This window comes from Helianthus annuus, chromosome 16 (genome assembly GCF_002127325.2).
Source record: "Helianthus annuus cultivar XRQ/B chromosome 16, HanXRQr2.0-SUNRISE, whole genome shotgun sequence".
In the NCBI taxonomy this organism is placed as follows: domain Eukaryota; kingdom Viridiplantae; phylum Streptophyta; class Magnoliopsida; order Asterales; family Asteraceae; genus Helianthus; species Helianthus annuus.
Window position 1 is genome coordinate 191,460,269 of NC_035448.2, and position 25,047 is coordinate 191,485,315.

At 40.2% G+C, this 25,047-nt stretch overlaps 2 protein-coding genes across 2 annotated transcripts; both read right to left on the bottom strand.

The window, feature by feature from the left end:
* Positions 1 to 14,036: 14,036 nt before the first annotated feature.
* Positions 14,037 to 14,904, bottom strand: LOC110920263 (LEAF RUST 10 DISEASE-RESISTANCE LOCUS RECEPTOR-LIKE PROTEIN KINASE-like 1.2). Its single transcript, XM_022164484.2, has one exon. The coding sequence runs from the start codon at positions 14,900 to 14,902 to the stop codon at positions 14,054 to 14,056; it is 849 nt and encodes a 282-aa protein (XP_022020176.1). The 5' UTR covers positions 14,903 to 14,904; the 3' UTR covers positions 14,037 to 14,053.
* A 187-nt stretch (positions 14,905 to 15,091) lies between these two features.
* On the bottom strand, positions 15,092 to 19,599 carry LOC110920264. Its single transcript, XM_022164485.2, has 2 exons — positions 19,299 to 19,599; positions 15,092 to 15,535 (listed from the first exon to the last, which is right to left on the bottom strand). Exons 1-2 carry the CDS (start codon positions 19,597 to 19,599, stop codon positions 15,222 to 15,224), a joined length of 615 nt encoding a protein of 204 aa, XP_022020177.1. The 3' UTR covers positions 15,092 to 15,221.
* Positions 19,600 to 25,047: the final 5,448 nt, after the last annotated feature.

The following is a 25,047-nucleotide window of genomic DNA, read 5'->3' on the forward strand; positions in this document are numbered from 1 at the left end:
CTTTCTACACCATTATTTTTCAATTTTTTTTTACCACCTACCCAAAATCCCCCTAGTTAACCCCTTTGAGCCTAAACCTTTCATTTCATTACCCTAAAAACCTTTTTACCCACCAAAAATCTTTTTATTTTTCACCCCTTATTTTAGTAACAAAGCTCGGTTTTTCGCAAGCTCGTTCTTTTATGTGACTAAAAAAAATATATATATATATGAGGATGAAGTTAAAAACAAACAAAGCTATACAAACAAAAGCTTGTTTGGAGGAATACTTCAAAATAAAAGTCACTAAATTTTTTTTTTCGAAAACCGACGCTTTTTACGCTTTTCGCCCTTTTACTAACCACTAACCCAACCACCCACCTTTAGCCCAAGCCTAACCCTTCACCCAAAAAGTCCTCTTGATATTTACAAAGGTAAAAAGTTAAAAAGGAGGAGGATTGATTGCTTGGCAAGCCTATGGAAGGTGTGAGTTCCATGCCGCTCTCGAGTGATTCACTAAAAATACACCTACGGCCGAGTGTTGAGTGATTTATCCCGTGAGGTATGTGAGCTTGTATATAAATACAATTTTAAAAAAGGCAGGTTATGCCCAAATAAGTAATTTATCCTATGAGACGTTCTCAATAAATCATAACGAATAAAATTGTGAATAAATAAAAATAAAACCTAAAAAGATCTTGGATTCCCGACACTCTATGACAAGCCAAAAACTTTCTCTTCTACCTATTCCATTTGGGAGTATAAGCCACATTTTAAAGAGTTTTGCTTCAGGACAAGCAAAAATTCAAGTGTGGGGGTATTTGATGTGTGTAAAATGCAACATATAAATCGCATCAATTAAGGCATAAAACTAACCCTTTTTAAGTACTAATGTTGGAAAAAGAGTGTTTTTGTCTTCCTTTTGTATTTTCAGGATGAAATGAGCTCAAATTCACAAAAGAAGCAAAAAGACAACTAATTCTAGCATAAATACAAGGAAAGGAATAAAAGAAGACTGCCCGGACCCTCAACGGCATCCTCCAAAGCAAAGAAGAGAAAACAGAAGCCTGAACACGCCCCGTGCTCAGCCAGCACAGGGCCGTGCCCAAGAAGCAGCATAAAAGACAAACTGGTAGAAGCTTCCATTGCCCACCACGGGGCCGTGTCCAGCGAACACGGGGGCGTGGTGAAAGTACAGCAGGCGCATTAATTGTAATTGCGAATTACAATTAATGAGGTGAGAGAGTGTCAGACGGGCACGGGGGCGTGTCCAGCGGACACGGGGCCGTGCCCAGCCTTCTGTTCAGCCTATAAATAGGGGTGCTTGGTTTCATTCCATCTCATCCCTTGGCACACCACCTCTCTCACACTTCATCCACCACCCACCATCACCATAACACTATCATCCACCACCATCATCCATTGTCCATCGTAGAGTGTGTGAGTCGTCTCGGGATCCAAGATTGATCGTAAGAGTTCTTGACAATCAAGGCCATGTTTGCCTAAGTCTCTTACATCACTTGGTGAAGACAAGTGTTTAGTATAATAATTTTTATTTTTAATCTTTTGCACTTTTTATTTGGTTTTGTATTAATGACTTTAATAACTAGTTGCTTATGTTGAAGGTGATCTTTCCTTATCGTTTGTCCGTGGTGTCTTGGCATTATTTTACTGTCTATATAAAATAAAAGATTTTCACCATTCATATCTCCACGCTCTATATGGAGGTATGTTGGCTACCTGGTCGGGGGTTAAGGGAACGGTTTGGTAAGGGTCTTGCCCTTGTTCAGCGTTTAGAGGTCCTGCAAGGGACCCGGGTCAAATTTAGTAGGATCTCCTTCAATGCCCATAGGTATTGGATGGCGGGGATCCAAACTCTTTGACCCCCTCATAAGTTAACTACTATTAATACTATAACCCGGCTATTTAGGACTGTATCCCTGCTGACTCAGACTACTTAGTCGAGGGTAACGTCACCGCCAAAAGCGGGGCCTACCATAATTTGCATTAATAACTTAATTCATTATCTTCCAATAATCCGACCCTTTAGAATTGTATCCTTGCTGACTCAAACTACTGGGTTGAGGGTAACGTCGCCTTCAAAAGAGGGGCCTACTACAATAACTAAGATAATCTCTTAAACAAGTGCGAAAATAATCAAAGGTTATACTAATACACGAGTCGGATCCAAGTGATTCATCTTGTCTATCTGTTTTTATTTTTATTTTATTTTTCAGCATTTAGTTAGTTTTTATTTTCTTAGTTTAAAAACATTTTTCTCACTTTTTGATTTGATTAGACGTTGAGGATAAACCGGTATTAAAAGCTCTTGTGTCCTTGGACGACCTCGGTATCTTACCAACACTATACTACGTCCACGATGGGTGCACTTGCCCATATGTGTGTTTAGTGTTAGTGAATATCGTGTTTTTATAAATTTAAAACTTGGCTAAAGGTGTAAAAAGGGCTTAATTATACATCTAAATTATATATACACCAACACACATCAAGGGGCAGGGAGTAGAGCTTGGTTGATAGTAGCTTGAACTGGGGCTTGACGGGGACCATAGCGGCAGTTCGTAGTGAAATGACCGCATAGGTTGCAGTGAGCGCAAAAACGACAGGCTAGACCCACTGGATGATGGTATAAGCATGTTGGAAGAGTGGGTGAGGACCTGTGTATGCACGCTTTGCTGGCTGTGCATTGATCACTGGAGCTGAGCGGTGGTGCTGCTGCGGTTGAGCTGGTACGGATTGGAGAGGAGCAGCAGTTGTTGCGGCAGCACAGCTCTTGTTGCTGGAGTTGTTGTTGTTCTTCTTCTTCCTTCTTGAAGACTTAGAGGATTGAGCAGAGGCGGTGTCGGTGGTTGTAGTTGTGGCTTGGTGCAGAGACTTGGCTTGCTTATCCCAAAAACCAGACTTAACCCGCTTGTCGTTGATCTCAGCGGCAAGTAGGTAAGTCTCTTTGATTGTTGTTGGCTTGGCGGCATGAACAAAATCCGCTACACAGTCTGGCAAAGCTCGAATGTACTTCTTGATGGTCTGATCTGGGGTCTTGACCTGATCGGGACATATGATGCTAAGCTGTTTGAAACGGGCAATGAGAGCAGCGTTGTCTCCATCTTTCTGCTTGATGGTCCAAAACTCGTCCTCCAGCTTTTGGCGTTCATGAGGAGGGCAGAATTCATCGATCATAATTGCTTTCAACTCCTCCCATGTCAGCTCGTAAGCTGTATCATTTCCGCGCTTGTTTCGTTCGGTCGTCCACCAGTCTAGAGCACGGGACTGGAAGACACCTGTAGCATTGAGAGTGCGGAGATTTTCAGGACATCCGCTTTGGCGCAGAGTGACTTCGACTGAGTCGAACCAATGGAACATGGCAGTAGGGCCATCTTCTCCAGTGAACTCTTTGGGTCCGCATGCTTTAAACTGCTTGAAGCTGAAAGCAGCCTTGTTAGCATCTTTGGGTACTTCTGTTCGCGACTCCTCAGATGACTTGCTAACGTTCTCGTAAACATCGCTCACAGCCTTCGCCATGCTTTTGGCGATGATAGCAGTGAGACGCTTGTCTCTCTTCTCTTGACGAATCAGAAGGTGTCGGGATCCAGATGACGACATGGTCTGCAACAGACATCGCCACAGGACTCGACACAACGAAATCGAATCTCACCTCACACGTCTAGACTACTAAAGCTCAGGAACACGAGTAAGGCACGAATCATATAAGTACATAGTCACGAAGGGCACAAAAATCACATAACCACAGAAGCACATAAGCATTTAAGGCACAGATTCATAGAAACACAGAAGAACACAAACATGTACACATTTGAGCACACAAGCAGTCAGAAAACAGAAACCTATCCTTCCAAGTTCGCGTGTCGTTCGCATAGCGATCATGTATAGCATATCGAGTAGCATAGTATAGCCTAACTTAGTCGTATAGCACAACATAGCATAGTATCGTCTAGATTGCAGCAACTGGATATCGAATTGAGATGGAATAGCAATACGAGTCGTGTGTGTTGATCGAAATGATAGCAAAAATCGAATAACTTCCAAAAATATAAACACGTACTCAGATAAAGGCACATGAAATCACATAAAAATCAATGAGTCATCAGAGTACACGGTCGCGGTCTTCAAAAATCAAAACACATAAAATCGAGAGATAGATTGTCTGCGGCTACTAGACATCGACTACCCAAAGCAATTCGACTATTCACAGTAGACTTGTCGTCACTTTCGACTTTAGAGGTCGTGTTTCTGCCTTGATTCTTGGGCATTCCACACGCGTGCCCTAGGTCATACTTGTGAGTTCAGGTCGTTGGAGTCCGTCAAATGCCCTGGTGAGATGAAATAATATTCGAAATAAATTGTCAAGGTTAGGGTTTCACCCCTGGCTTAACAATTTCTTCCTTGTTTTTAAGAAAATCGAGGAGTTTGGGCATTAATTCTGTCGAGAGTTTGCGGTTTTCACACCTATTCTCGATGAATAATCTCCTCCTTTTTGTAAATAAATTACAGGCTTGACAAATAATTTATTCGGGAGTTCGAGGCTTTCACACCTAATCCTGACTAAATCACTTGACTTTAATTGAAAATTCGAGTGCAGTGATAGCAAAGAATTGCAGAATAAGGCACATAAACTTGGTCTGTTGGTTCCTAGCTATGGTCTAGGTTTCTAAGACAGCGACCCGGACTAGGTCGTGTCCAACCTAATTCCCTATAGTTATGGCTCTGACCAATCTGTCACACCCCATCCGATGGCGGAATCATCGGGCGCGACACTGAGCGAAACAGATTGTCCAGAAGTTTTCCACAACAACTATCAATACAAATTCAGTTTAAAATGATACGTCCCATACCGTATCCCGAATATATAACAAGTTATTACAGATAACATCCAAACAATTAAATCTTGTCTCGACAACTCAGATCTTAATTATTACAAAACCAAATAAATAAAATATTGTTCAAATGTTCTAAGACCCATCTGGACAAGATCTACAGACAGCTATGCCCTAGACACTTGCTCAGACAACTATTTGTTGGGGGCCCTAGAGCTTTATTCTAGCCTCGCTTTCCCTAGCAAGCATACACCTTAAACACCTGTCACATACGTTAGAATAAAGTCAATACATACAATGTAAAGGCGAGTACACAAGTTTGATAATAGCATATAGAGTTCGAATAGTTTATCCATAAGCAGCACGTACACAGAGGAAAACGAAGCATGTTAATTATCGACATGGGACCATCGGTACCAACGACTGCGGGTTAACTGTCCGAGACAGTTCGCAATACATGATTACCACCGTAATCCATGCAAGTAATTGTCCTTAACAACCCCCGTGTGAACGGGTGCTGAGTCCAAACTATAGTACTATGAGGCTAAGGCAGGTAGACAGCATTCCATGTGTAAACATGATAAACAAGCATTCATTCAGTCACGTAATACATGCAATCAGTTAGCGTTCAAATAGTTTGTGTTTGATTGTGATTTGATAAGTAACGTATGTAACACCCAAAAGTGCTAAAGCAAAAAGGGATCGAGTATACTCACAGTGATTGATTATGGATTGAAGGGAGCGCTGAGAGTAGGTTAGCCTGAATAGTTCGATAGTATAACGATGAGTAACACGGAATTGCAAACAAGTGTAAGTGGATCGAACGGTATGGTCGATCGAACAGCATGTTCGATCAAACAGCACTATCCGTTCGGTTGGTGTAACCGTTCGGTTAGTCTGTTCGATCGGCCAGGAGGCTCGATCGGCTTGGACAGTTCAAGTGGATTGTTTCTTCCTTTGAGAAGGATGTGTTTGTGTTTGATGGTTTGAACTTTTGAGGTTTTTGCAGCATTATTTGGAAACATTGAAGTATCCTTACCTTTCAGGTCGGTCGATCGAATGGTTCGTTCGATCGGTAAGTCCCACCGATCGGTTAGGTACTTCACGATATAGTCCTTAGCAGGGTGTCACTTGATCGGACGGTATGTTCGATCGGGTGGCACTCCAATGCGTCAGACGAGTTAAAAAGTGATTTAGTGTTGAAGCATAATATCTCATGACCCGAAGAGTAATGTTTATCAATCGTGTAGCATATTCGATCGGACATCACATCGTCAATATTATACTTCATGAAGTTGGAAAAGTGTGGGGCCATGTACTAGCCCTCGGCTGGCCCGGTCGATCGGCTGGTAGGTCCGATTGGCTGGACTGTTCGCTCGAACAGCCTAGCCGTTCGGCCAGCATTTCTGACCTGGTCGGCCTTTCGTCTAACACTTGGCTATTTTGGTTTGTTTTGATATGATTTTGAGGTATTTTGACAACGAGTTGAACCATAGAACATGGGTTCTTACTTGTTTCACTGGTTCCGGCAGGAATCACCCAAGTCCGGCCAGTGAACTGTTCGGAACGGTAGTTTACCGTTTAACCCGAAATCGGTGAACCTCGTATTTAGAATCCGAACCTTGAACCACGTGGTTGTTAGAATGATTAGTGAGCTGGTTCAAGCTCCGTTTCTACCGGTTCTAAGGTGTTGAGTGTAAAAGAGTTGAAAGAAAGTCGGAAAATGCGTCTTTCAACCTTCCACACCATGAAATGTTAAGATCTATGATAGATTTTAGTTTGTTAATGTGGAAATCGGTTAGATCTAAGCTATTCACGGTTGAATGAGGCCAAAGTATGAGGTTCTTCAAGAACACCATGATGACATCATCCAAGAACACTTAGATCTTGGTGATTTCACTGTTAGAATCCAAGTTTTGAAAGATAGAAAGGTGTAGAATCGTGTAATGATTAAGAACGTACAAGATTTAGGGTGAAAACTTACTGGAGTTGAGAGAAATCTGAGAAAAGGTGAAGAACAAGGACTGGTTCGGTCAGAGCTTTCCAAAAGTGGAAATGAAGACAATGACAACCCTATTTATAGGCTTCCAAAAGAGGAAAGTGGTAACCGATCGGCCAGGCTTACTGATCGAATGGGCTGCTCGATCGAACAACATGTTCGATCGGCTGGCCTGTTCGATCAGGATGTCCTGTTCGATCAGCAAGTGCTTTGCGACGATTTTTGATATTTCGATTTCGATGAACGAGGATTCGAGTACGGTAGAGTTTCCTAATCAAATTACTTTCAGTCCCAACTACTATATCTAACATAAGCATCCTAGTTTCACATTTCGGTTTCGGTTTCGATTGAGTTCGATTGCTTTTCGAGTTTCGATTCGATTTGATTGATCACCACACATATCAACATAAAGTAAACACGCACAAATAACACATAAGGCACACACACACATATAACAATACCAAAGTTCGCATAATTCGAGGTTCGAGTTTGATGATCGATTCGATTGGCTTGATTATCGATTAATTAACTTTATCTCATTGATACTTCCTACTATTCGAAGTCGATTAACGATTCACATTTCGATTATCATTCGATTAACATTCGATTATTTAGATTAGACAACACTTACTCCACATAATACAAAAATTAAAATAAACTAATTACAGATAAAAGTCAAACTTTGACTTTGACTTTGACATTCGAAAATACGGGGTGTTACATGACCAAGTTGATGATGCAAGTTGAGTAGAGATTTGGTAGTGGTATAATTTATTCGTGGATGGACCTTACACGAATAATAGTAGACATCATGCTTGTTGATTCCCCGCATTAGGTGCGCCCCCGTGTGAAGGTCCTTCACAACAAAATAAGAGGGAAAAAATTCAACAGAGACATGGTTAGTTTTGCAAAGTTTTGCAACGGAAACAAGATTTGTACGCAATTTTGGAACACATAAAACATTGGGAAGGGATAGACATCGAGACGATGTTGGAATAGAAGTATGACCAGTATGAGATATGGAAAGACCTGTTCCGTCGCCGAGAATTATTTCTTCCGGACCGCCATAATCCGATAAAGAATGCAACTGTGAATGAGGGGAAGGAGCATGTTCGGACGCGCTAGTGTCAAAAAGCCAAGAGGGTGGGATTGAGGGTGCACGAGTTGTGGCGGTGTTAACGACCGGGTCGTTGTTGATGGTAATGTTGTTGTCGCGAAGAAAACGGGCGAGTTTTCTACAATCTTTGGTATTATGACCATTGATTGAGCAGAACTGACAGAAGCTGGCTAAACGTGGGCTGTTACGAAATCCATTTTGTTGGGATGGCAGTTCCTGCCAGTGTGCTCGCTGAAAACGTGCACCATTGTAACCGGTTCGATTACCCGAAGTTGGGCGAGATGCATGGGTATGGTGAGCCGTGATGACAGCAGGTGAGGGTTGTGTGGTTGCTTGGATTTCTCTTTCATGGTCCACAAGTTTAGCATACATTTCAGAATAAGAAACTGATGTGTCACGGGCTTTGAGTGCAGCAACAATGGTTTTGAATTCTTCACCCAATTGATTCAGCACAAATCATCAGGTGCTCATCTTTAACCGGTTCTTGGGCCAAGGCGAGTTCGTCCGCAATTGAACGCATCTCATGAAGGAAGTCAGAAACAGGCCGTGACCCTTTCGGGTTTGAGGTGAGTTTCGACTTAAGTGAGATGATTCTTGAGCGAGATGTATTGGCATAGGCTGTTGTTAGCCGCTGCCATGCTTCACGAGAAGTGGTGGCTGATGAGATTAGAGGCTGGATTGCATCTGTGCAACTGCCTAGTAGGGCGCTAAAGAGAATCTGGTCTTGCTGATACCATTGGGCGTACTCGGAACTCGTGGCCGTTGGCGGGCGGGAGTTGCCATTAATGTGGTGATTAAGATCCAAGCCAATTAAGGTGGATTCTATCTGTCGCCGCCTGGTCGGAAAGTTGTTTTGGTTGAGTCAGATGATGAAGTGAGCGGAGGCGGTAAGGTGGATGATGGCCGGAGAGGTTTGTTCATCAGATTTGGGCAGCATGTTTACTGTTGTGGGTTGTGAAAGAGAGGAGAAAAAAAAGGAAGGGGAGGATGAAAGAGATCGATATTATCTCAGAGGAGATATTGAGTGGCTTTAGATACCATATCAAGGTTATTCTTTCTATATTTCTATGTGTCATACAAGACAATAAACAGTAATATATATGCATGTACAAAGAGGATTTCAAGGATGTTAAGTATGGAAAAGGTAATGATGACCACAATGATTGACCACACAATAATGCAGATGGCGAGATTTGTGGATGTAGATATCATCAATGAGGATTATTTGTGATAGACCCTACACGAAGCTTGGAACGAAAGCATTCAAAAAGGGGTCTCGGAAGACTTTTGGTGAATATGTCCGCTACCTGGAGCGTGGTAGGCACAAATTTGGTATGTAGACGACCGGTGGAGACCAATTCCTGAATCAAATGGTAATCAATATCAATGTGTTTGACTCGTTTATGAGATACCGGGTTTTGACTTAGGAAAAGAGCACTTTTATTGTCACAGAAGAGGGTTGGGCGACCGGGTGGGAGAGCATGTAATTCTCGTAAGAGGTGGGCTAACCAAATAATTTCAGCTGCGGTGTTCGCCATGGCCCGATATTCAGACTCGCAGCTTGAGCGCGCAACATTTGGTTATTTCTTTGCTCCAAGAGACGAGGTTGCCTGCTAAATAAATTGCATACCCATAAGTTGATCGACGAATTTCCATACAACGTGCCCAATCCGCATCGGAGTAACCACCTAGTGAGGTTTTAATGGGTCGATCAAATGTTAAACCATATGATAATGTACATTTAACATATGTTGGTGCACTACATCTGTCGACTTCGTCTTGGATCGAGTCTTAGTCTTAGAGTGTTAGATCAGGGCACGTTATACGAGAAAATAGGATATTGTTTGTATGTTAAGAGATAGTTTCGCTCTTAGGGACATAGGAGGTTTCGCTTATATGTTCAGTGTAGTTCCGCTTTTATGTCACTAGGAGGTTTCGCTCATACGTCATGTATGTTGGAGCGAAACCTCATGGCCTATAAATAGATGCCATTCGAGCGAAACCTGAAACACAGTCTTGTAACTCTTACCGAAGTGCTGCCGGTTTGAGAATTGGATGTAAACTGTCATTATTCAATACAGAAGGGTGTTTAAAGTGATTTGTAAGCTGTTTCTACGTTGATTACTTGTTTTCCGCACCTGTAATTGACGAAAACTCCTCTGAACGACTCGTTCGGGTCGAAACACGATCCTACAACATACCGTAGGATTCGTTTGACAAGTTGAAAGTGAGCGGTTGTTGAGTTTTGAAGAAATTGGCTAGCTTGGTTTACCGCATAAGATAGATCGGGTCGTGTTATGGTAAGGTGTTGTAGAGAACCTACCAAGGAGCGATATAATGTTGGGTCATGGAACGGTGTACCCGAAGAGATCAAAGTATCTGATGTGGTCAGAGGTGTTCCAACTCGTTTTGCATAAAGAAGACGTGCTCGTGAAAGGATATCATAGGCATATTTTGCTTGACTTAGAAAGAGTCTGGATGAATTGAGAGGACTTCCAGTCCAAGAAAATAGCTTAACATGCCTAAGTCCTTGATTTTGAATTCTTTGTGTAGGCTCCCCGTAAAGGTTTTGATAACATGTTGATTGTTTCCTGCGATAATTGTGTCATCTACATAAACCAGTAAATAAATTAAGGCCTTGTCGATTTTGTACATAAAGAGAGATGGGTCGGCTCGACTACATCGAGAACCAAGTGTAATAAGAAAGACACTTAACCGTTGGAACCAAGCTCGTGGAGCTTGTTTGAGGCCATAAAGAGCACGTTTGAGGCGACACACATGGTTTCAGAATTTTGAGTTCACGAAACTTGGTGGTTGTTCCATATACACGGTTTCATTTAGATGTCCGTTTAGAAACGCATTGTTGACATGGAGTTGACGAAGTTGCCAATTATAGATAGTGGCAAGACAGAGAACTACTCGAATTGTTGATGCTTTGACAACAGGGCTAAACGTATGTGAGAAGTCAAGCCCAGGAACTTGCGTAAAACCTTGAGCCACTAAACGTGCTTTGTAACGGTCAAGCGAGCCATCGCGGCTTTATATTTAATGCGATAGATCCACTTCGAACCCACGACATTTGAATGAGTTGGTCGTGAAACAAGATCCCATGTGTCGTTGTCTTGAAGAGCCATGAGTTCATCTTTCATAGCCAATACCCAAAGTGAATTTTTTAAAGCTGTTTTGATGCCTTTTGGGATATGAGAAGTAAACAAGGCATGATGAAGATGACTTGTTGAGAAATCACTTAAGTTAGCAAAATGCTTTGGTTTAAAGATCCCCAATTTTGAGCGAGTATGATTGGGATGAGTGGAGGCCATAGGTTGAGGGTGAGGTTGTGTATGGATAGGGTCGATGGTAGTGGCGGAACTGGTGGGATAGGATTGAGGGTGGTGGTGGGACCGGTTGGAGTGGTATTTGGGGTCAGTATAGGTGGATGTGGAAATGGTGGGTGTAGGGGATTCGGCGGGAGTGGTAGTAGAGGTTGATGGGCTGTTTATAGGTATTGGGTTGGCATTTGCTGATGGGTCGATGGGGTTAATATGAGTTTGGGTTGGGCTTGTAAGGTGAGGTGGACAAATGGTGCATAGTGTAGGGGAGTCACATGTAATGGATTTGGCAACGGGGTTTTTTTGTGGTGTGTTGCGGGTGAGGTGTCTGGAGATGGTATAGATTCCTCAAAATTTGACATAAGAAGTTTTGATTCATTAATGTTGGTTACAATTCCCGAAATCGGAAAATTGTCTTCGTCAAATTTCGCATGACGTGTCATATAGACACGAGATGTGGTTGGGTCTAGACAATGGTATCCTTTATACTATGGACTACACCCGATAAAAATGCACGGTGCACTCCTAGGAAGGAGTTTGTGCTTGGTGTAATCTCGTAAATATGGAAATACCCGACACCCGAATACACGAAAATTTGAGTATGATGGTGGATGATGAAATAATAGTTCAAATGGGGATTTGTTGTCTAGGATGGGCGTGGGTAGACGGTTTATGATGTAGGTGGCGGAAGTGAACGCGTCTAGCCAAAAATGAGTCGGGACATGGGCGTTAAACATCATGGCCAAACCGGTTTCGGTAATGTGACCGTGTTTGCGTTCGGCCCGTCCATTTTGTTGAGGTGTATGTGGGCATGAAAGCCTATGAAAAATGCCATGTTGTTGGAAAAGATTATGTACCCTATTATTTGTGAACTCGGTACCACCATCACTTTGGAAAATTTTTACTTTGCTTGTGAATTGATTATGAACAAAGTTTAGAAAAGTCACAAGTATGTTGTAAAAATCCGATTTGAATTTTAGTGGGTAAAGCCATGTGAAACGAAAGGAATCATCGATGAATACAACATAATATAAGTACCCATCCGTAGAGGGTATTGGTGAGGGACCCCAAAGATCATAATGAATTAGATCTAACACGTGTGATGACCGTTTATGATTTTCAAAAAAGGTAATTGTTTTGCCTTAGAAAGGTGACACGATGAACATAAGCCCGGTTTGGGTAATAAGGACGTAACAAACACTTGTCCAAGTTTATTTAAAATTGAAATGACATCAAACGAGACATGACCTAAACGGTTATGCCATGTATCAAACGAAGCACGAAGATGAGGAGCAGCAAGGGCAGCAATGAGAGACTTGTTTGCTAAAGATTATATATTGATATGTAATGTAAGAATATCGTGTTTGTTTGCTAATTTTGGCTTTGGTATTTGGTCAAACTATTTGACTGCAGGTGGTATGCCAAACAAGCTTCCAACTTCACTAGCCCATCTCAAACATCTGCATTTGGATAATTGGATGTGTGCTTTATGGAACAAATCGAAATATCTTCTGCCATCTGTATGATCAGGAGCTCCCCGGTGTTAGAGAAAATTGTTTTTCTGGTAGTTAATTAGTGTTGTTACTTATGATAATGGCTCTGAATGACTTTATTGACATTCTTTTTCTGATCAGATGTGTGATAACGAGAAGCTGCCAGTTCAACAAACTTCCAGCAACTTTTTTGATTCCAAAGACTACTCAGATTTGAAATTGGATCATCTTGAGACGTTAGAGATGAAAATGTTTAGTAACTTACCTCTTGAGATGGCATTTGTGAAGCTCATCATGGCCCAGTCACCCGTGCTAAAGAAGGTACGGATTGAGCTTAGTGACAATGTTTCTGTTGACGAAGAACTGAAGATGCTTAAAGACATGCTTCTACTCCCATTTCCACGAGCATCACCTTCTGCAAAACTAATATTTGTACTCCCATAAACGTCTTTATGAAGGCTGTTATTTTGTAGATGCTACTTAATATCCTTGGTTAGGATTAAGGATCGTCATTGCATGGTGCAAAACTGAGCCTTTACCCGTAGAGGTAAATCAAACTATGTTATGTTCTTCCAGAAGTTTAGGTGTATTTACTTCTTAAACTGTGAATTGTTTATAGTTTGAATTTGGTATGGTTTATAACTACATGTTCGCATAAAAGAATAACCATCACATGTTTGTTGGCTATATCTAGCATGGTTATCGATAAGGATCATCTTGTTGGACGAGCAGGCTTAAACTTGCGTTTCTTGACAAGTTATCTCCTCTTCATTGAGATAGCAAACAACTACAATCATGTAAATCACAGGAATAACAAAGAGTGTTTGCAACATTATTAGTCTGTGAGTGTTCCATAAGAATTAATTAAATGCCAGCTTTGTTGCAGAGAAAATTAACATATATAGACTTTAATGTAGCAACTTTGACTCATTTACTCATCAATGGTTCGACTTGGGTTCTTTATTTCATGTTCATAAAATTGCAAAATTTAGCTCATGTGCCAAATGAGCCCATCCAGTTGAAAGTTTGAACAACCTTGAAATGAAATGGGTCAATAAACTAGACATTACTATTATAAAAAGATAGTTCTTTGTTCACATGTTTAATACATTAGTTACTTATAAGATTTCAAGAAAGTGGATAAATAAGCAAATATACATACAGAATAAAGTTACATCATATCTCTTTACTATACAGTACTTATGCTGAACAAGAAAATATTTTAATGAGAATGTTTAAAGTCTCTCTCAATTGTTGCAGCTAGTTAAACCACTGTTATCACTTATTCACGTTGACATAGAGATCGGCGAAGGTGAGAAATCTTTCAACAAAATCACCGAATCATCAACAACATCCATTCTTCTCCCGGCTTGAATTTCCATCAAGACATCCAACACCTCCTTCATTGTAGGCCTCATATCTGAATCAAATTGTAAACATCGATAAGCCAACTCTGCTGCTGATGTGATCATGACCTTGATTTCACGATTCGAATCAGATACTAATGCCGGGTCGATTAATTGATCAATTTCACATCTTTGGATCCTGTTTCGAGCGAGATTTGCCAAATAAATCTCTTCTCTGGGCCTACGTTTATCGACTGCCACCATTGATGATATTAGTTCAATCAAGACTACACCAAAGCTGTAAACATCACTCTTATCACTTAATTGATATAATTGGTGATATTCAGGATCCACGTATCCTGGGGTTCCCTGAGGAGCTGATGATATATGAGTGACACTATTCGGAGAGACCCTTGAGAGACCAAAATCTGCTACTTTGACACTGAAATTTTTATCAAGAAGAATGTTGTTTGTCTTGACATCTCGGTGTATAACATCACTGGCATGGAGATACACTAGTGCACTGGCGGTTTCAATGGCAATTTTCAAACGTATGGCCCATGTTAGCCGGCCTGGAATTGCTTGTTTCCCATGCAGGTGGTCGGTAATGGTGCCATTGGGAATGTACTCATAAACAAGGAGAAGGTCTCGACTTTTTTGAGAGGTGCAACCGTAGAATAGAACAAGGTTTGGATGTCGTAAATGTCCCAAGATTTGAACCTCATTCATGAATTGTTCGACTATTTTGTGTTTTTTCTTATATAATCTCTTAACTGCAACTTCTCGCATGTCAAGTTTACCTTGATAAAAAAGATGTGGTATGAATACAACTAATGGAAATGAACAACCATTGATTTTATTATGCGTGATTCATTTTTTATGAGCAATAAAACAACTTTTGTTTTTAGATGATCCCTTTCAACTAGCGGATGTGAATAGTGCAAAACTCTATGGGATTTGCTAGCGAATGTGAAAGGTGTAAATATATATAAAAAAAATGATGACTATATGGTACTGTTCACATCCTCTAGTTGAAGGAGCGCATCATTTTGAAACAAAAATGGTATAAAAAGACCACCTACAAACCATGTTTATAATTCCAAAGAACCTAGAACAAGAACAAGTTCGTTAAGTTCTCACCATAGTAGACGGCTCCAAAACCGCCAGCCCCTAGTTTGTGAGAAGGGCTGAAATTTTTGGTGGCATCTTTAAGCTCCAAGTAGGAGAAAACAGATGGCCCAGAATATGAGAGATTTATTTTTTCAAAGCTTGTAGATGGCCTTTCTTCTTCAAAGCTTGGAGATAGACTTTCTTCTTCAAAGCTTGGAGATTTGTTCTTTGATGACACATTGCTCTTGTTGCGACGCCAGATTATAGAGATGGCAGACGAGAGCATGCGGGTAAGGGACTTTCCAAGGAGACCTAGATAAAGAGACATCTTTCAGGCAAAAGTGTATGCTAGTGTTTGTGTAAACACATAAGGGGTGAAGATACCTAGTATCAGTTTTATTTTTATTTTTATTTTTTGTCAGACTATAGATAATTGAAAGTGTTTTGAATCTAGGTAATCTGGTAGTTAAACTAGTTTGAATTTGAATTATTAAAATAATAATTCAACAGAGAAAAATAGTATATATTCAAATTAATTATTAAAATATAATAATGGGAACTAATAATCACATATGTTAAAAACTTATTATCACAGGTTGTATACGGGTCGTATAAGGTTATAAGGTCCATATAGAATAAAATGAACTGACAAAGGCTGCAGTTTATTTTATTTTATACGGACCTTATAACCTTATACGACCCGTATACACCATGTGAGAATAAGATTTTAGGGTGGTCGTATATAACGTATACGATACCTTTATACGGGCTGGGCCATATAAGGTTATATAGTCCGTATACTTCAAATTTCGATTTTTTTTATTTTAACTGTTTAACTCAACATATTATTTCACGATACGCGTGCGACTAGACGTAAGATTCTTCGATTCGATGTTATATTCCTCGATTCTCATGCGAATTATGTGATTAGACGTTAGATTCCTCAATATTCGTGCGAGTTATTTGATTCGGCGTTAGATTCCTCAATTCGCTTGTTAATCATTTAAAACAACGATGTAATATCTCGTAAAAAACATCTATATAAACGACACTAATATTATTCATTTTCATTTTCATTCAACTGCTATTCATTTCTTCTATATTTCTCTGTATTCAAATTATATTACGCTATCAATGTCGTTTTGGGGTGACGGTAACTTTTTCCGTAGTGACTCGGCTAGCGAGTCGAATTAGAGGAGTTACGATATCAATCAAAATAACAATCCGGGTTTGTTTGATCTAAATGTTCCATTCGATCTCAATCTTGCGTCAGATGCAAGTCAGGATCCTTGGAGTTTGGATGCCTATCAGGGTAATTATACCGGTTATTATCCACCGCCGCCCGGTAGTTTTCAATCCCCTCCTAGTAGTGGTGGACCGCTGCCCGGTAGTTTTCAATCTCCTCCCGGTAGTGTGGACCGTCCGAGGGTCCAAACGGTGACCAAGAACCGGGTGGCGCACTATTGGGACCGGGGAGTTCCAAACACCACGTTCGCGATCCCGAAGGCGCGGGTGTCACACGTTTACGACCCGTTACACCGATACCTACATCAATGTATCGTCGTGACGATTGCAGGTTGGCACGATAGTAAGGAGTGGGTCAACAAAAATGACTTGTTCTTCCTGCACGACTTACTTACCGGCGCGGGGGGGGGGGGGACTTGGCATACAAGTTGGCCACATACTTCGCCGAGTACGCTTTTAAGCGTACCTCTAGCCACATTAGTTGTGGCGGCTTCATCACCCGTCTAGCGAAGCACTGGCCACGCCGCTTGTACCCGCAGGTGGCTCTGAATATAACCGTCACACACCAGGTTGATCCGGTAGGTAGGGCCACAACATGCGCGATGAAGATTGCTCACGAGGTGCTACCGGACAAGGTCCGGGTTATTTGGTCGTATTATGAGGGTCGTATCGAGTGGTACCCAGGGCAGCCACTACCGAGGGAGGCGGGACAGGGAGGCGAGGGTGATGGTGAGGGTGAGGGAGGCGAAAGAGAGGGAGGCGAAAGAGAGGGAGGCGAGGGAGAGGTAGGCGGGATACTGAGGCAGTTCATGTTGCGGTCGACAGATCACATATGGGTGTCGAGGAAGTGCAGGTTGATCGCCCATACGATCGACGGAGCGTGCGACCTCGTGTGATGCCTCCATCGGGGATAGAGAAGAAACGGGCTCAGGTCGTGTCGGATGTAGCTGCTGTACGGGTGGACGTATCCCGTATACAAAGCGACGTATAGTGGATGGTCGAGGAGATTATTGCTATGCATTCTGGCGCGCCCCTACCCCCACGAGCTAGCGCTGCACCACCACCACCACCATCGCCGTAGTTGTTTATTGTATTTTGGTTTTATTGTTTTACATTTGAAACATTGTAAATATTTATCTTTTGTTGTTTTAGATGTAAAGCATTGTAAATATTAATCTTACGTTTACATTTTATCTTGTTTGTGTAATAATTGTTATCGTATTGTTTATCATGTTCACATATTTTGTTTAACAAAATGGAAAATTACTCAACTTTATTAGTACGTTTAATTACAAACTTATAACATAATCCGATAAATCTAAATAATACGGCAAACTCTATCTAAACAGTTACTAAAACTTATTAACCGATTACTCGGTTTCACACAAAATAATAATAATAATAATAATAATAATAATAATAATAATAATAATAATAATAATAATAATAATAATAATTATATACCGGTCGTATAACATTATACGGCTCGTATATGTTTGTTAAAAACCAAAAAACCTGATAAAACCTCACAAAAAAAACTCATTAGGCTGTATAACATTGTATTACCTGTATAGAATTGTATACGACTCGTATAATGTTATCCAACCCGTATACATATAAAACAAAACAAAAAAACATTCCACTACATCTATTTCTGTGCAACAACATTTTATACGGTCCGTATAAGGTTATAGGGTCCGTATAAGGTTATACGGTCCATATACGTACACTTAGGGATGTGAAAATAAGAAAATAGGGGGTGTGAGAATAGTACTTGCAATAATAATATAAGCAAACAAGAATGTACACAAACCACGTCTGCTAATGAAAGTTACAAATAGGACTGTTCAAATCGCTCGTCGCTCATCGCTCGGAAAACACTCGGAATATGCTCGCTTGGTTTGGTTCGGTTTGCAAACGAGCCAAGCATGAGCAAAGGTCCGCTCAGAACGGTTCGGCTCAGATTAATTTTTATTAGTTTATTACGTATATAATTATATATGCACACACAAATTACATGTATATTCATATTTTATACATACCGCTCTATTAGATTTGGACCACTATACTCAAATATACAATTATATTTATCCATACTAGCCTAATCAAACCAATAAAAAATTGGCATTTTTCTCTCATCAATCGCCAGTCGTCAATCGTCTCTCGCTCTCACCATACGCCACAATGCGACAATTGTTCTTTGTTGTATATTCATCGCCTCAACCAGAGCCTCATCCTCGGACGATCCGATCTCAATCTTAGCGTCATCCTCGGACAGTTGGACCTTATTCGTGACCCGATAGCGGAGACATCGAAGGAAACATGTTCTTTGTTGTATATTCATCGCCTCACCTGCCTCAACCAGAGCCTCATCCTCGGACGATCCGATCTCAATCTTAGTGTCATCCTCGGACAGTTGGGTCTTATTCGTGACCCGATAGCGGAGACATCAAAGGAAACATGCTAAATCTATGGTTGTCCAAATTACTCGTTGCTCGTTTCTCGCTTGCCGCTCGCTCGGAAAATTACACGCTCGAATTTGTTCGTTCGGATTTTTCTCGGTTGTACACGAGCCAAGCATGAGCAAAGGTCCGCTCGATTTGGATCGGCTCGTGAACAGCCCTAGTTACAAATGTTACAGTCACATCATCACATCCGCTACTTCAAGTAGCTGATCAACTAGATTAATAATAAGTTTAGTATTATGTTGCCAAAAACTCAATTTATCTTTTATTTCCCACCTAGAATAATAAAAATAATAATTTTAACAGTTTAATGGCAACAAACAAAGAACTGAAGATAAGTAATTATATCAAAGGATAGGATTCACCTTCATGAGATTTATGACGGGGAGCTAGATCAGTGTATGAAGGTGGCGCATTGTAACTCAAATAATCACCGGCGGGTTGAGAATCACCTCTACCGTGTACCATAAGCCCCATAGAGGGCGCTTGGTTGTTGCTGTTATAAAAGGTGTGGGTGAGCTGATCTTGTGTTCTTTGGACCCGCGCCATAGCTCCAATGGAGACCGCTTGAACACCATCATCATGGATCTCGATGGGCTGATCTATATCCTCAAACGATGAGTCAGGTCTCACCACCACCGACGTAAGCGATGGAGGTCCGTCCATTTGCATAAAGAAAATAAGGTGGTGAATGTAAGGATTTTAAAGAAACAAAAACACGGAGTCAAGGTCGGAGGCTATGGAAAATAATTAATCAAGAAATTTCGTCTTAGTTTTCCTAGAAGATAAAGAATTTGGGCGTTGACATGATCAAAAGGGATGGCCAACATGAATTTCATTACAATACCTGTCACAAAAGTATATAATTAAAATACCACTTAATATTTTTAAGGGGTATTGGATTTTAATAATTTTAAGTTTCACTAATTGGCCGGTAATAATCCCAACTTCAAAAATTGCCTACAACAGTCCCAACTTGTAAGATTTTGGTCACCAATGATCCCAGTTAGTTTTTTGAAGTTTTGAGCGGCGGAGAAGGTCACTAGAAGTTGGAGATGACAAGTGGTGGTCTCCTTTGGTGGTTTCAGGGGTAAAGAAGGTCGTCGGAATAAGTTGCAGGTCACCGGAGTTGCGTAGATGGTGGAAATTTTAAACTTTTGAGAAGCGGAGAAGATTACAGGAGGTCGGAGATGATTGGTGGTGGTCTCGTTTGGTGGTTTCAGGGGTAAAACGGGTCGCCGAAATAAGTTACAGGTCACCAGCCCAACAAGGTTATAACCCAGTTAGACAAGGATCATTGGTGGCCAAAATCTTACAAGTTGGGACTGTTGTAGTCAATTTTTGAAGTTGAGATTATTACCGACTAATTAGTGAAATTTAGGATTATTATAATCCAATACCCCTATTTTTAATAGAGCAATATACTTGACAATTATAATAGAGAAATATTGGAAGGTCATATACATCTATCTATCTATTCTAATAAACAAAATACATTTTATGGGGAAGGATCCACTAAAAAGTGGATTTTGCCTAAGTAGTCTAAGAAGGATTGTGATGATGACATGTGGCACTCCTAATAAGTAGGAATGAAGGGCATTTTTGTTCTTATAAATAGGAGTAAAAATGACATGTGACACCTCTTTTGTTTTTTAAAAATACAACAAAAAAATCTAGTACAAAAACATTTAGCACAAAAAATATAGTACAAAAAAATATAGCACAAAAAAATCTAGTACAAAAAAATATAGCACAAAAAAATTCATCAAAAAATGTAGTACAAAAAAATCCAGCACAAAAAAATTGAGAAAAAAAAATTAAGACAAAAAAATCTAGCACAAAAAATTTAGCACAAAAATATAGTAAAAAAATATAGCACAAAAGTGGGTTTTTATAATTTTCATATTTTATATAACAATATGGTACTCAAATTAAAGATAAAAAGACGCTTGATTTTACGGTGAAATTTTTATGAAAAAATAATGTCGTATAAAAAAGTTATGTACGTTTAAAAAACGGGGGTGGAATATGCATGTGCCTTGCATGTGGTGAGAGAAAGTCTATAAATAGGATTTTCCCAAGATACCCTTGCACTACTCCTTTCTCCTACATTTTCATCTTAACCATTGATTTGAAAAATGAATGGTTAAGATTACTTCTTATCCTACTTAGCCAAAATAAACTTTTTATTTGATTTTTCCCTACATTTTATACCACTTGGCATTATACTAACCCATTATTGCCAATTTCCAAATTCTAAATAAACAACCTACTTGGGGGAGGGGGCACTAGCGGGTAAACCCACCGCGGCTTCGAACTCGTGCCAGCACGGCCGACTTAAAAAAATATCATTTTTTTTTCCTTGATTCTAAATCATCATTTGCTTATTGGTTGACCCAATTGCAAATTGATCCAAGAGCACAAATGTAGAATTGATGCCTTGAATCACATCGATTGCGCCGATTCTTACATAACCAGGAGGTACGATTTTGGTTTCATATCACCCTTTTATTCGTCCCTTCAACACACCAGGTTGATATTAAATGTGTGATTTCTTTTATCATGATTGATATCATTTTGGGGGCACATGTTGTTTAATCTGCAATCTTCCTTTGCTTTTCTAAATGTTTCTGTTAGACCACCCGTAGTGGTAGAGAAAAATAATGCCCCCACCATGGGGCATTATCCGACACGTGGCATCCTAGTCAGCGTTGGGCATTATAGCAAAAGTGGCGTAGTGGGGCATTATTCCAATAACGCCCCTTCCAATTGTTAAACAAAAAAAAAAAAAAAAAAAAAAGCAAAGAGATGGGATTGGCTGGTCAAACTTGTGCACATGCAATGGTGGGTGATTGTCATACATGCTTAACATTGATTGGCCCCCCAAAAATTAACAAAGCGTTATAAATAAAACGCTGGAACCAAATTTTTGAAATTTTTTTTAAAAAAAACGCCCCATGTAATGGTGGGAGGGGCGTTTTTAGGCGGTTTTTCTCAATTTTTTTTTAAAAAAACGCCCCACTACGGGCGGACTTATGGGCACATGATATTTCAGATTTCAATCCTAAAAAATCAATACAACATTTTCTGATGTAATGTGTGAGCTTAGATTCACTAATTACTAATATGAATTATTGTGACGACACTAAATTAATCTTGAGCATATTGATAATTACATACAAACTGGAAAATCAATAATGATGAATTATCGAGCAAAACACCAACATATATAAAGAATTGTGTTGTATAAAGATCATAGGAATTTAGAACTTGAAACCAAACAAGTTTCAAACTGCAGTTTCTGTCTTTCTTAATTTCCTCATTCTTTAAAAAAGGATAAATCCCATTTTCAAGTATAGTGCAATGAGATAACATGATTTTTCTAGTAATTTTATTTAATTCTATGAATCAGGTTTTCTTAATTTGATTAAATTGCTTAAATTAAACAACCAATTGATCTAATTAGCTGCTTTTAAACTAGATATATAATTTTACTAGTGAGCCAACCTAATTGTTCTATACAAGTGTTAGATATTATTATTTGAAGCAAGAATTCATATTTCTTACATTTGTTTGGTTAAATATGTGTGGTTAATTTGTAAAGTACGTAATGCAAATGGTTATTTTTTGTTTTGCTTTTTTGCAGTTCTACTTGTTGGTGCACTTGTGTCTGTACTTTGTCTGTATTCGATCACGATGTAAAACGATGTTCTTGTTAGTCTTGTAAGTTGACCAAGTCAACCATCCTCCGGTTTGACTTGGCCAACAGTTAGAATATGTTTGTTGTAATGTTTGTGTCGAAGGATAGCTCATCGAAGGATATTGTAGATCGTTCGATGAACTCGAAAGATGAACTTTCGATGGATGACTGATGGACCTCGATAGATCATCCTTCGAGGTCCCTGTGAATCCTTCGATAGCCATCTGATCGAAAGATGACCTTTCGATCAGTAATCCTGATCCTTCGACCAGACTTGCTGTGCTGGGTATATATATACCCATGCAGTGTATGTTCAAGGACATGTAGATGCACATAGATAGACACACACTCACTTGAGAGCATTCTGTCCAGGAACACACACACACTTAGAGAGTTTGCAAAACTGATTTGTAAACATTGAGCTTGTAACCGGAACCTTTCATTCGCATTAATACAAGTGGTGTTAATCGGTGAATCTTGTGTGTATTGTGTTTGTGCTTGTTTCATCCCGGTTTGCATACTAGCTTGGATTCCGCACTAGCTAGTGTGTTAGTATAACAAGGTTTAGGTTCGTCATCCTCGAGAGGGACCTACAAGTGGTATCAGAGCTGTGGCTCTTACCTTGTTTAAAACCGGGTTTGTTCAAGTCTTGGTGTGTTTGGACACTTGGTTTAGTACCCGTTTTTGGTGGATTTTCTTGTATTTTTAAACATAAAAACGTGTTCTAAACCTTTCGGGTGTGTTCAAAGGCGGGTTGGGTAACTTAAAACTTGATTTTAAGATATTTGGTAATTTCCGGCCATAATTCCGGTGGGTTCCGGTGACCGGATTTTCTGGATAAGGTTTTCCTTTTTGGGAATATTTTATTTCAAAATCAAAGTTGGTAGAAAAGGCATGGTCTGTCCATACTCTTTTGCCGAAAGTTGACTTCACCAACCCATCACCTTTTCACCAACCTGTCATATCAGTGTCAGTGTGTCAGAAGTATTCGAAAGATATCCTTCGACATCGAAAGATCATCTTTCGATCAAGGAAGCCTCGACAGATATACATCTTCGAAGTCTGAGTCATATCTTTCGATCCAGGGAATCTATTCGAAGGATAGTTGTTCGAAAGATAAGGATTTATTTCGAGAGATAAGGATCTTTCAAATTGTGAATCTTTCGAAACCTTTGCTCGAAAGTCAACAGTGATCTTTCGAACATTGTTGATCCTTCGAACAAGATTTGATCCTTCGTTTGTGGTCCTTGTAGTTTAACAAGTTTCTGTTTTTCAGATCTTTCGAGCTTGGATCTTTCGGTTGTTTGTCATCCTTCGAAATATTGATATAGAATTTATTTTTCTGATCAATTATGAATCCAAGTTGGTGGAATCCGGCTCCAGACAGTGGAAAATATGCCAGTACAGGTTCCACTCCCTCATGGTGGGGTACACCGGCTCCCGATAGTGGCAAGTACACAAGTACAAGTCTATCTCCTTCATGGGCCGAGTCTCAGGTGTCGACGTCTTCTCAAGCAAATCAATGGGCATTGGTATCGAATCAAACTCCGAGTATTCAAAGTATTCTCTTAAGCGAAAGCGAAAGAGGAAGTTTGAATCGACCTCCGAAGTTGATGCACTTAAACGAGTATCCGGGTTGGGTTGACAGATTCCGTACATATGTTCTGGGTCAAAATACAGAGCTGTGGATACGTTTCACCACAGATTTCGATCAAGCTATCGAGGTTGCTGCTTCGTCGACTGCTACTGTTGCCGATCTTCCAGAGGATCAGAAGAAAACATATGATCTGGAAAAGAAAGCATACGCCATTCTCACTCAGGCGTTAAGCAAAGACATTTATCATCAGTTTGTCAGCTTCAAGACTACGAAGAAGTTGTGGGACGGGTTAAAAACCAGAGGAGTAGGGAATGAAGCAACACGCCAATTGCGTCCTGATCTCCTCAAGAAGGAATTTGACGGTTTCGCATGCTTAGATAAGGAGTCTTTGGGAGACATGACAAGCCGGTTCTATCACTTGCTTACTGAGTTGAACAACTTTGGAGTAGCAACAACTCAAACAGAAGTGGTGAAGAAGTTTGCTGATGCACTGCCACCCCAATGGAATAGTTTCTTGGAGATTTTGAAGTATAATGGGGTTATGGCTACTACAAATATCAACGACTTCGTGCAGCTTTTGGAGAACAAGGATCAAGAAGAAACCTTGAAGGCAAAGAGAGTTCCAGTGCCACAGAACCCAGAAATGTATTATGGAACTACAAGTACTTCTTCTGCAAGAGCCATTGTGCCAAGCAACCTTGGTTCACATGCTCCACTACAGACAGCCTTTGTTACAAGCACAGATATGTATGGCAATACAGTGCAAGTTCCTGTTAAGCCTCCTCCTACCACAGACATGTATGGAAATCCAATACAA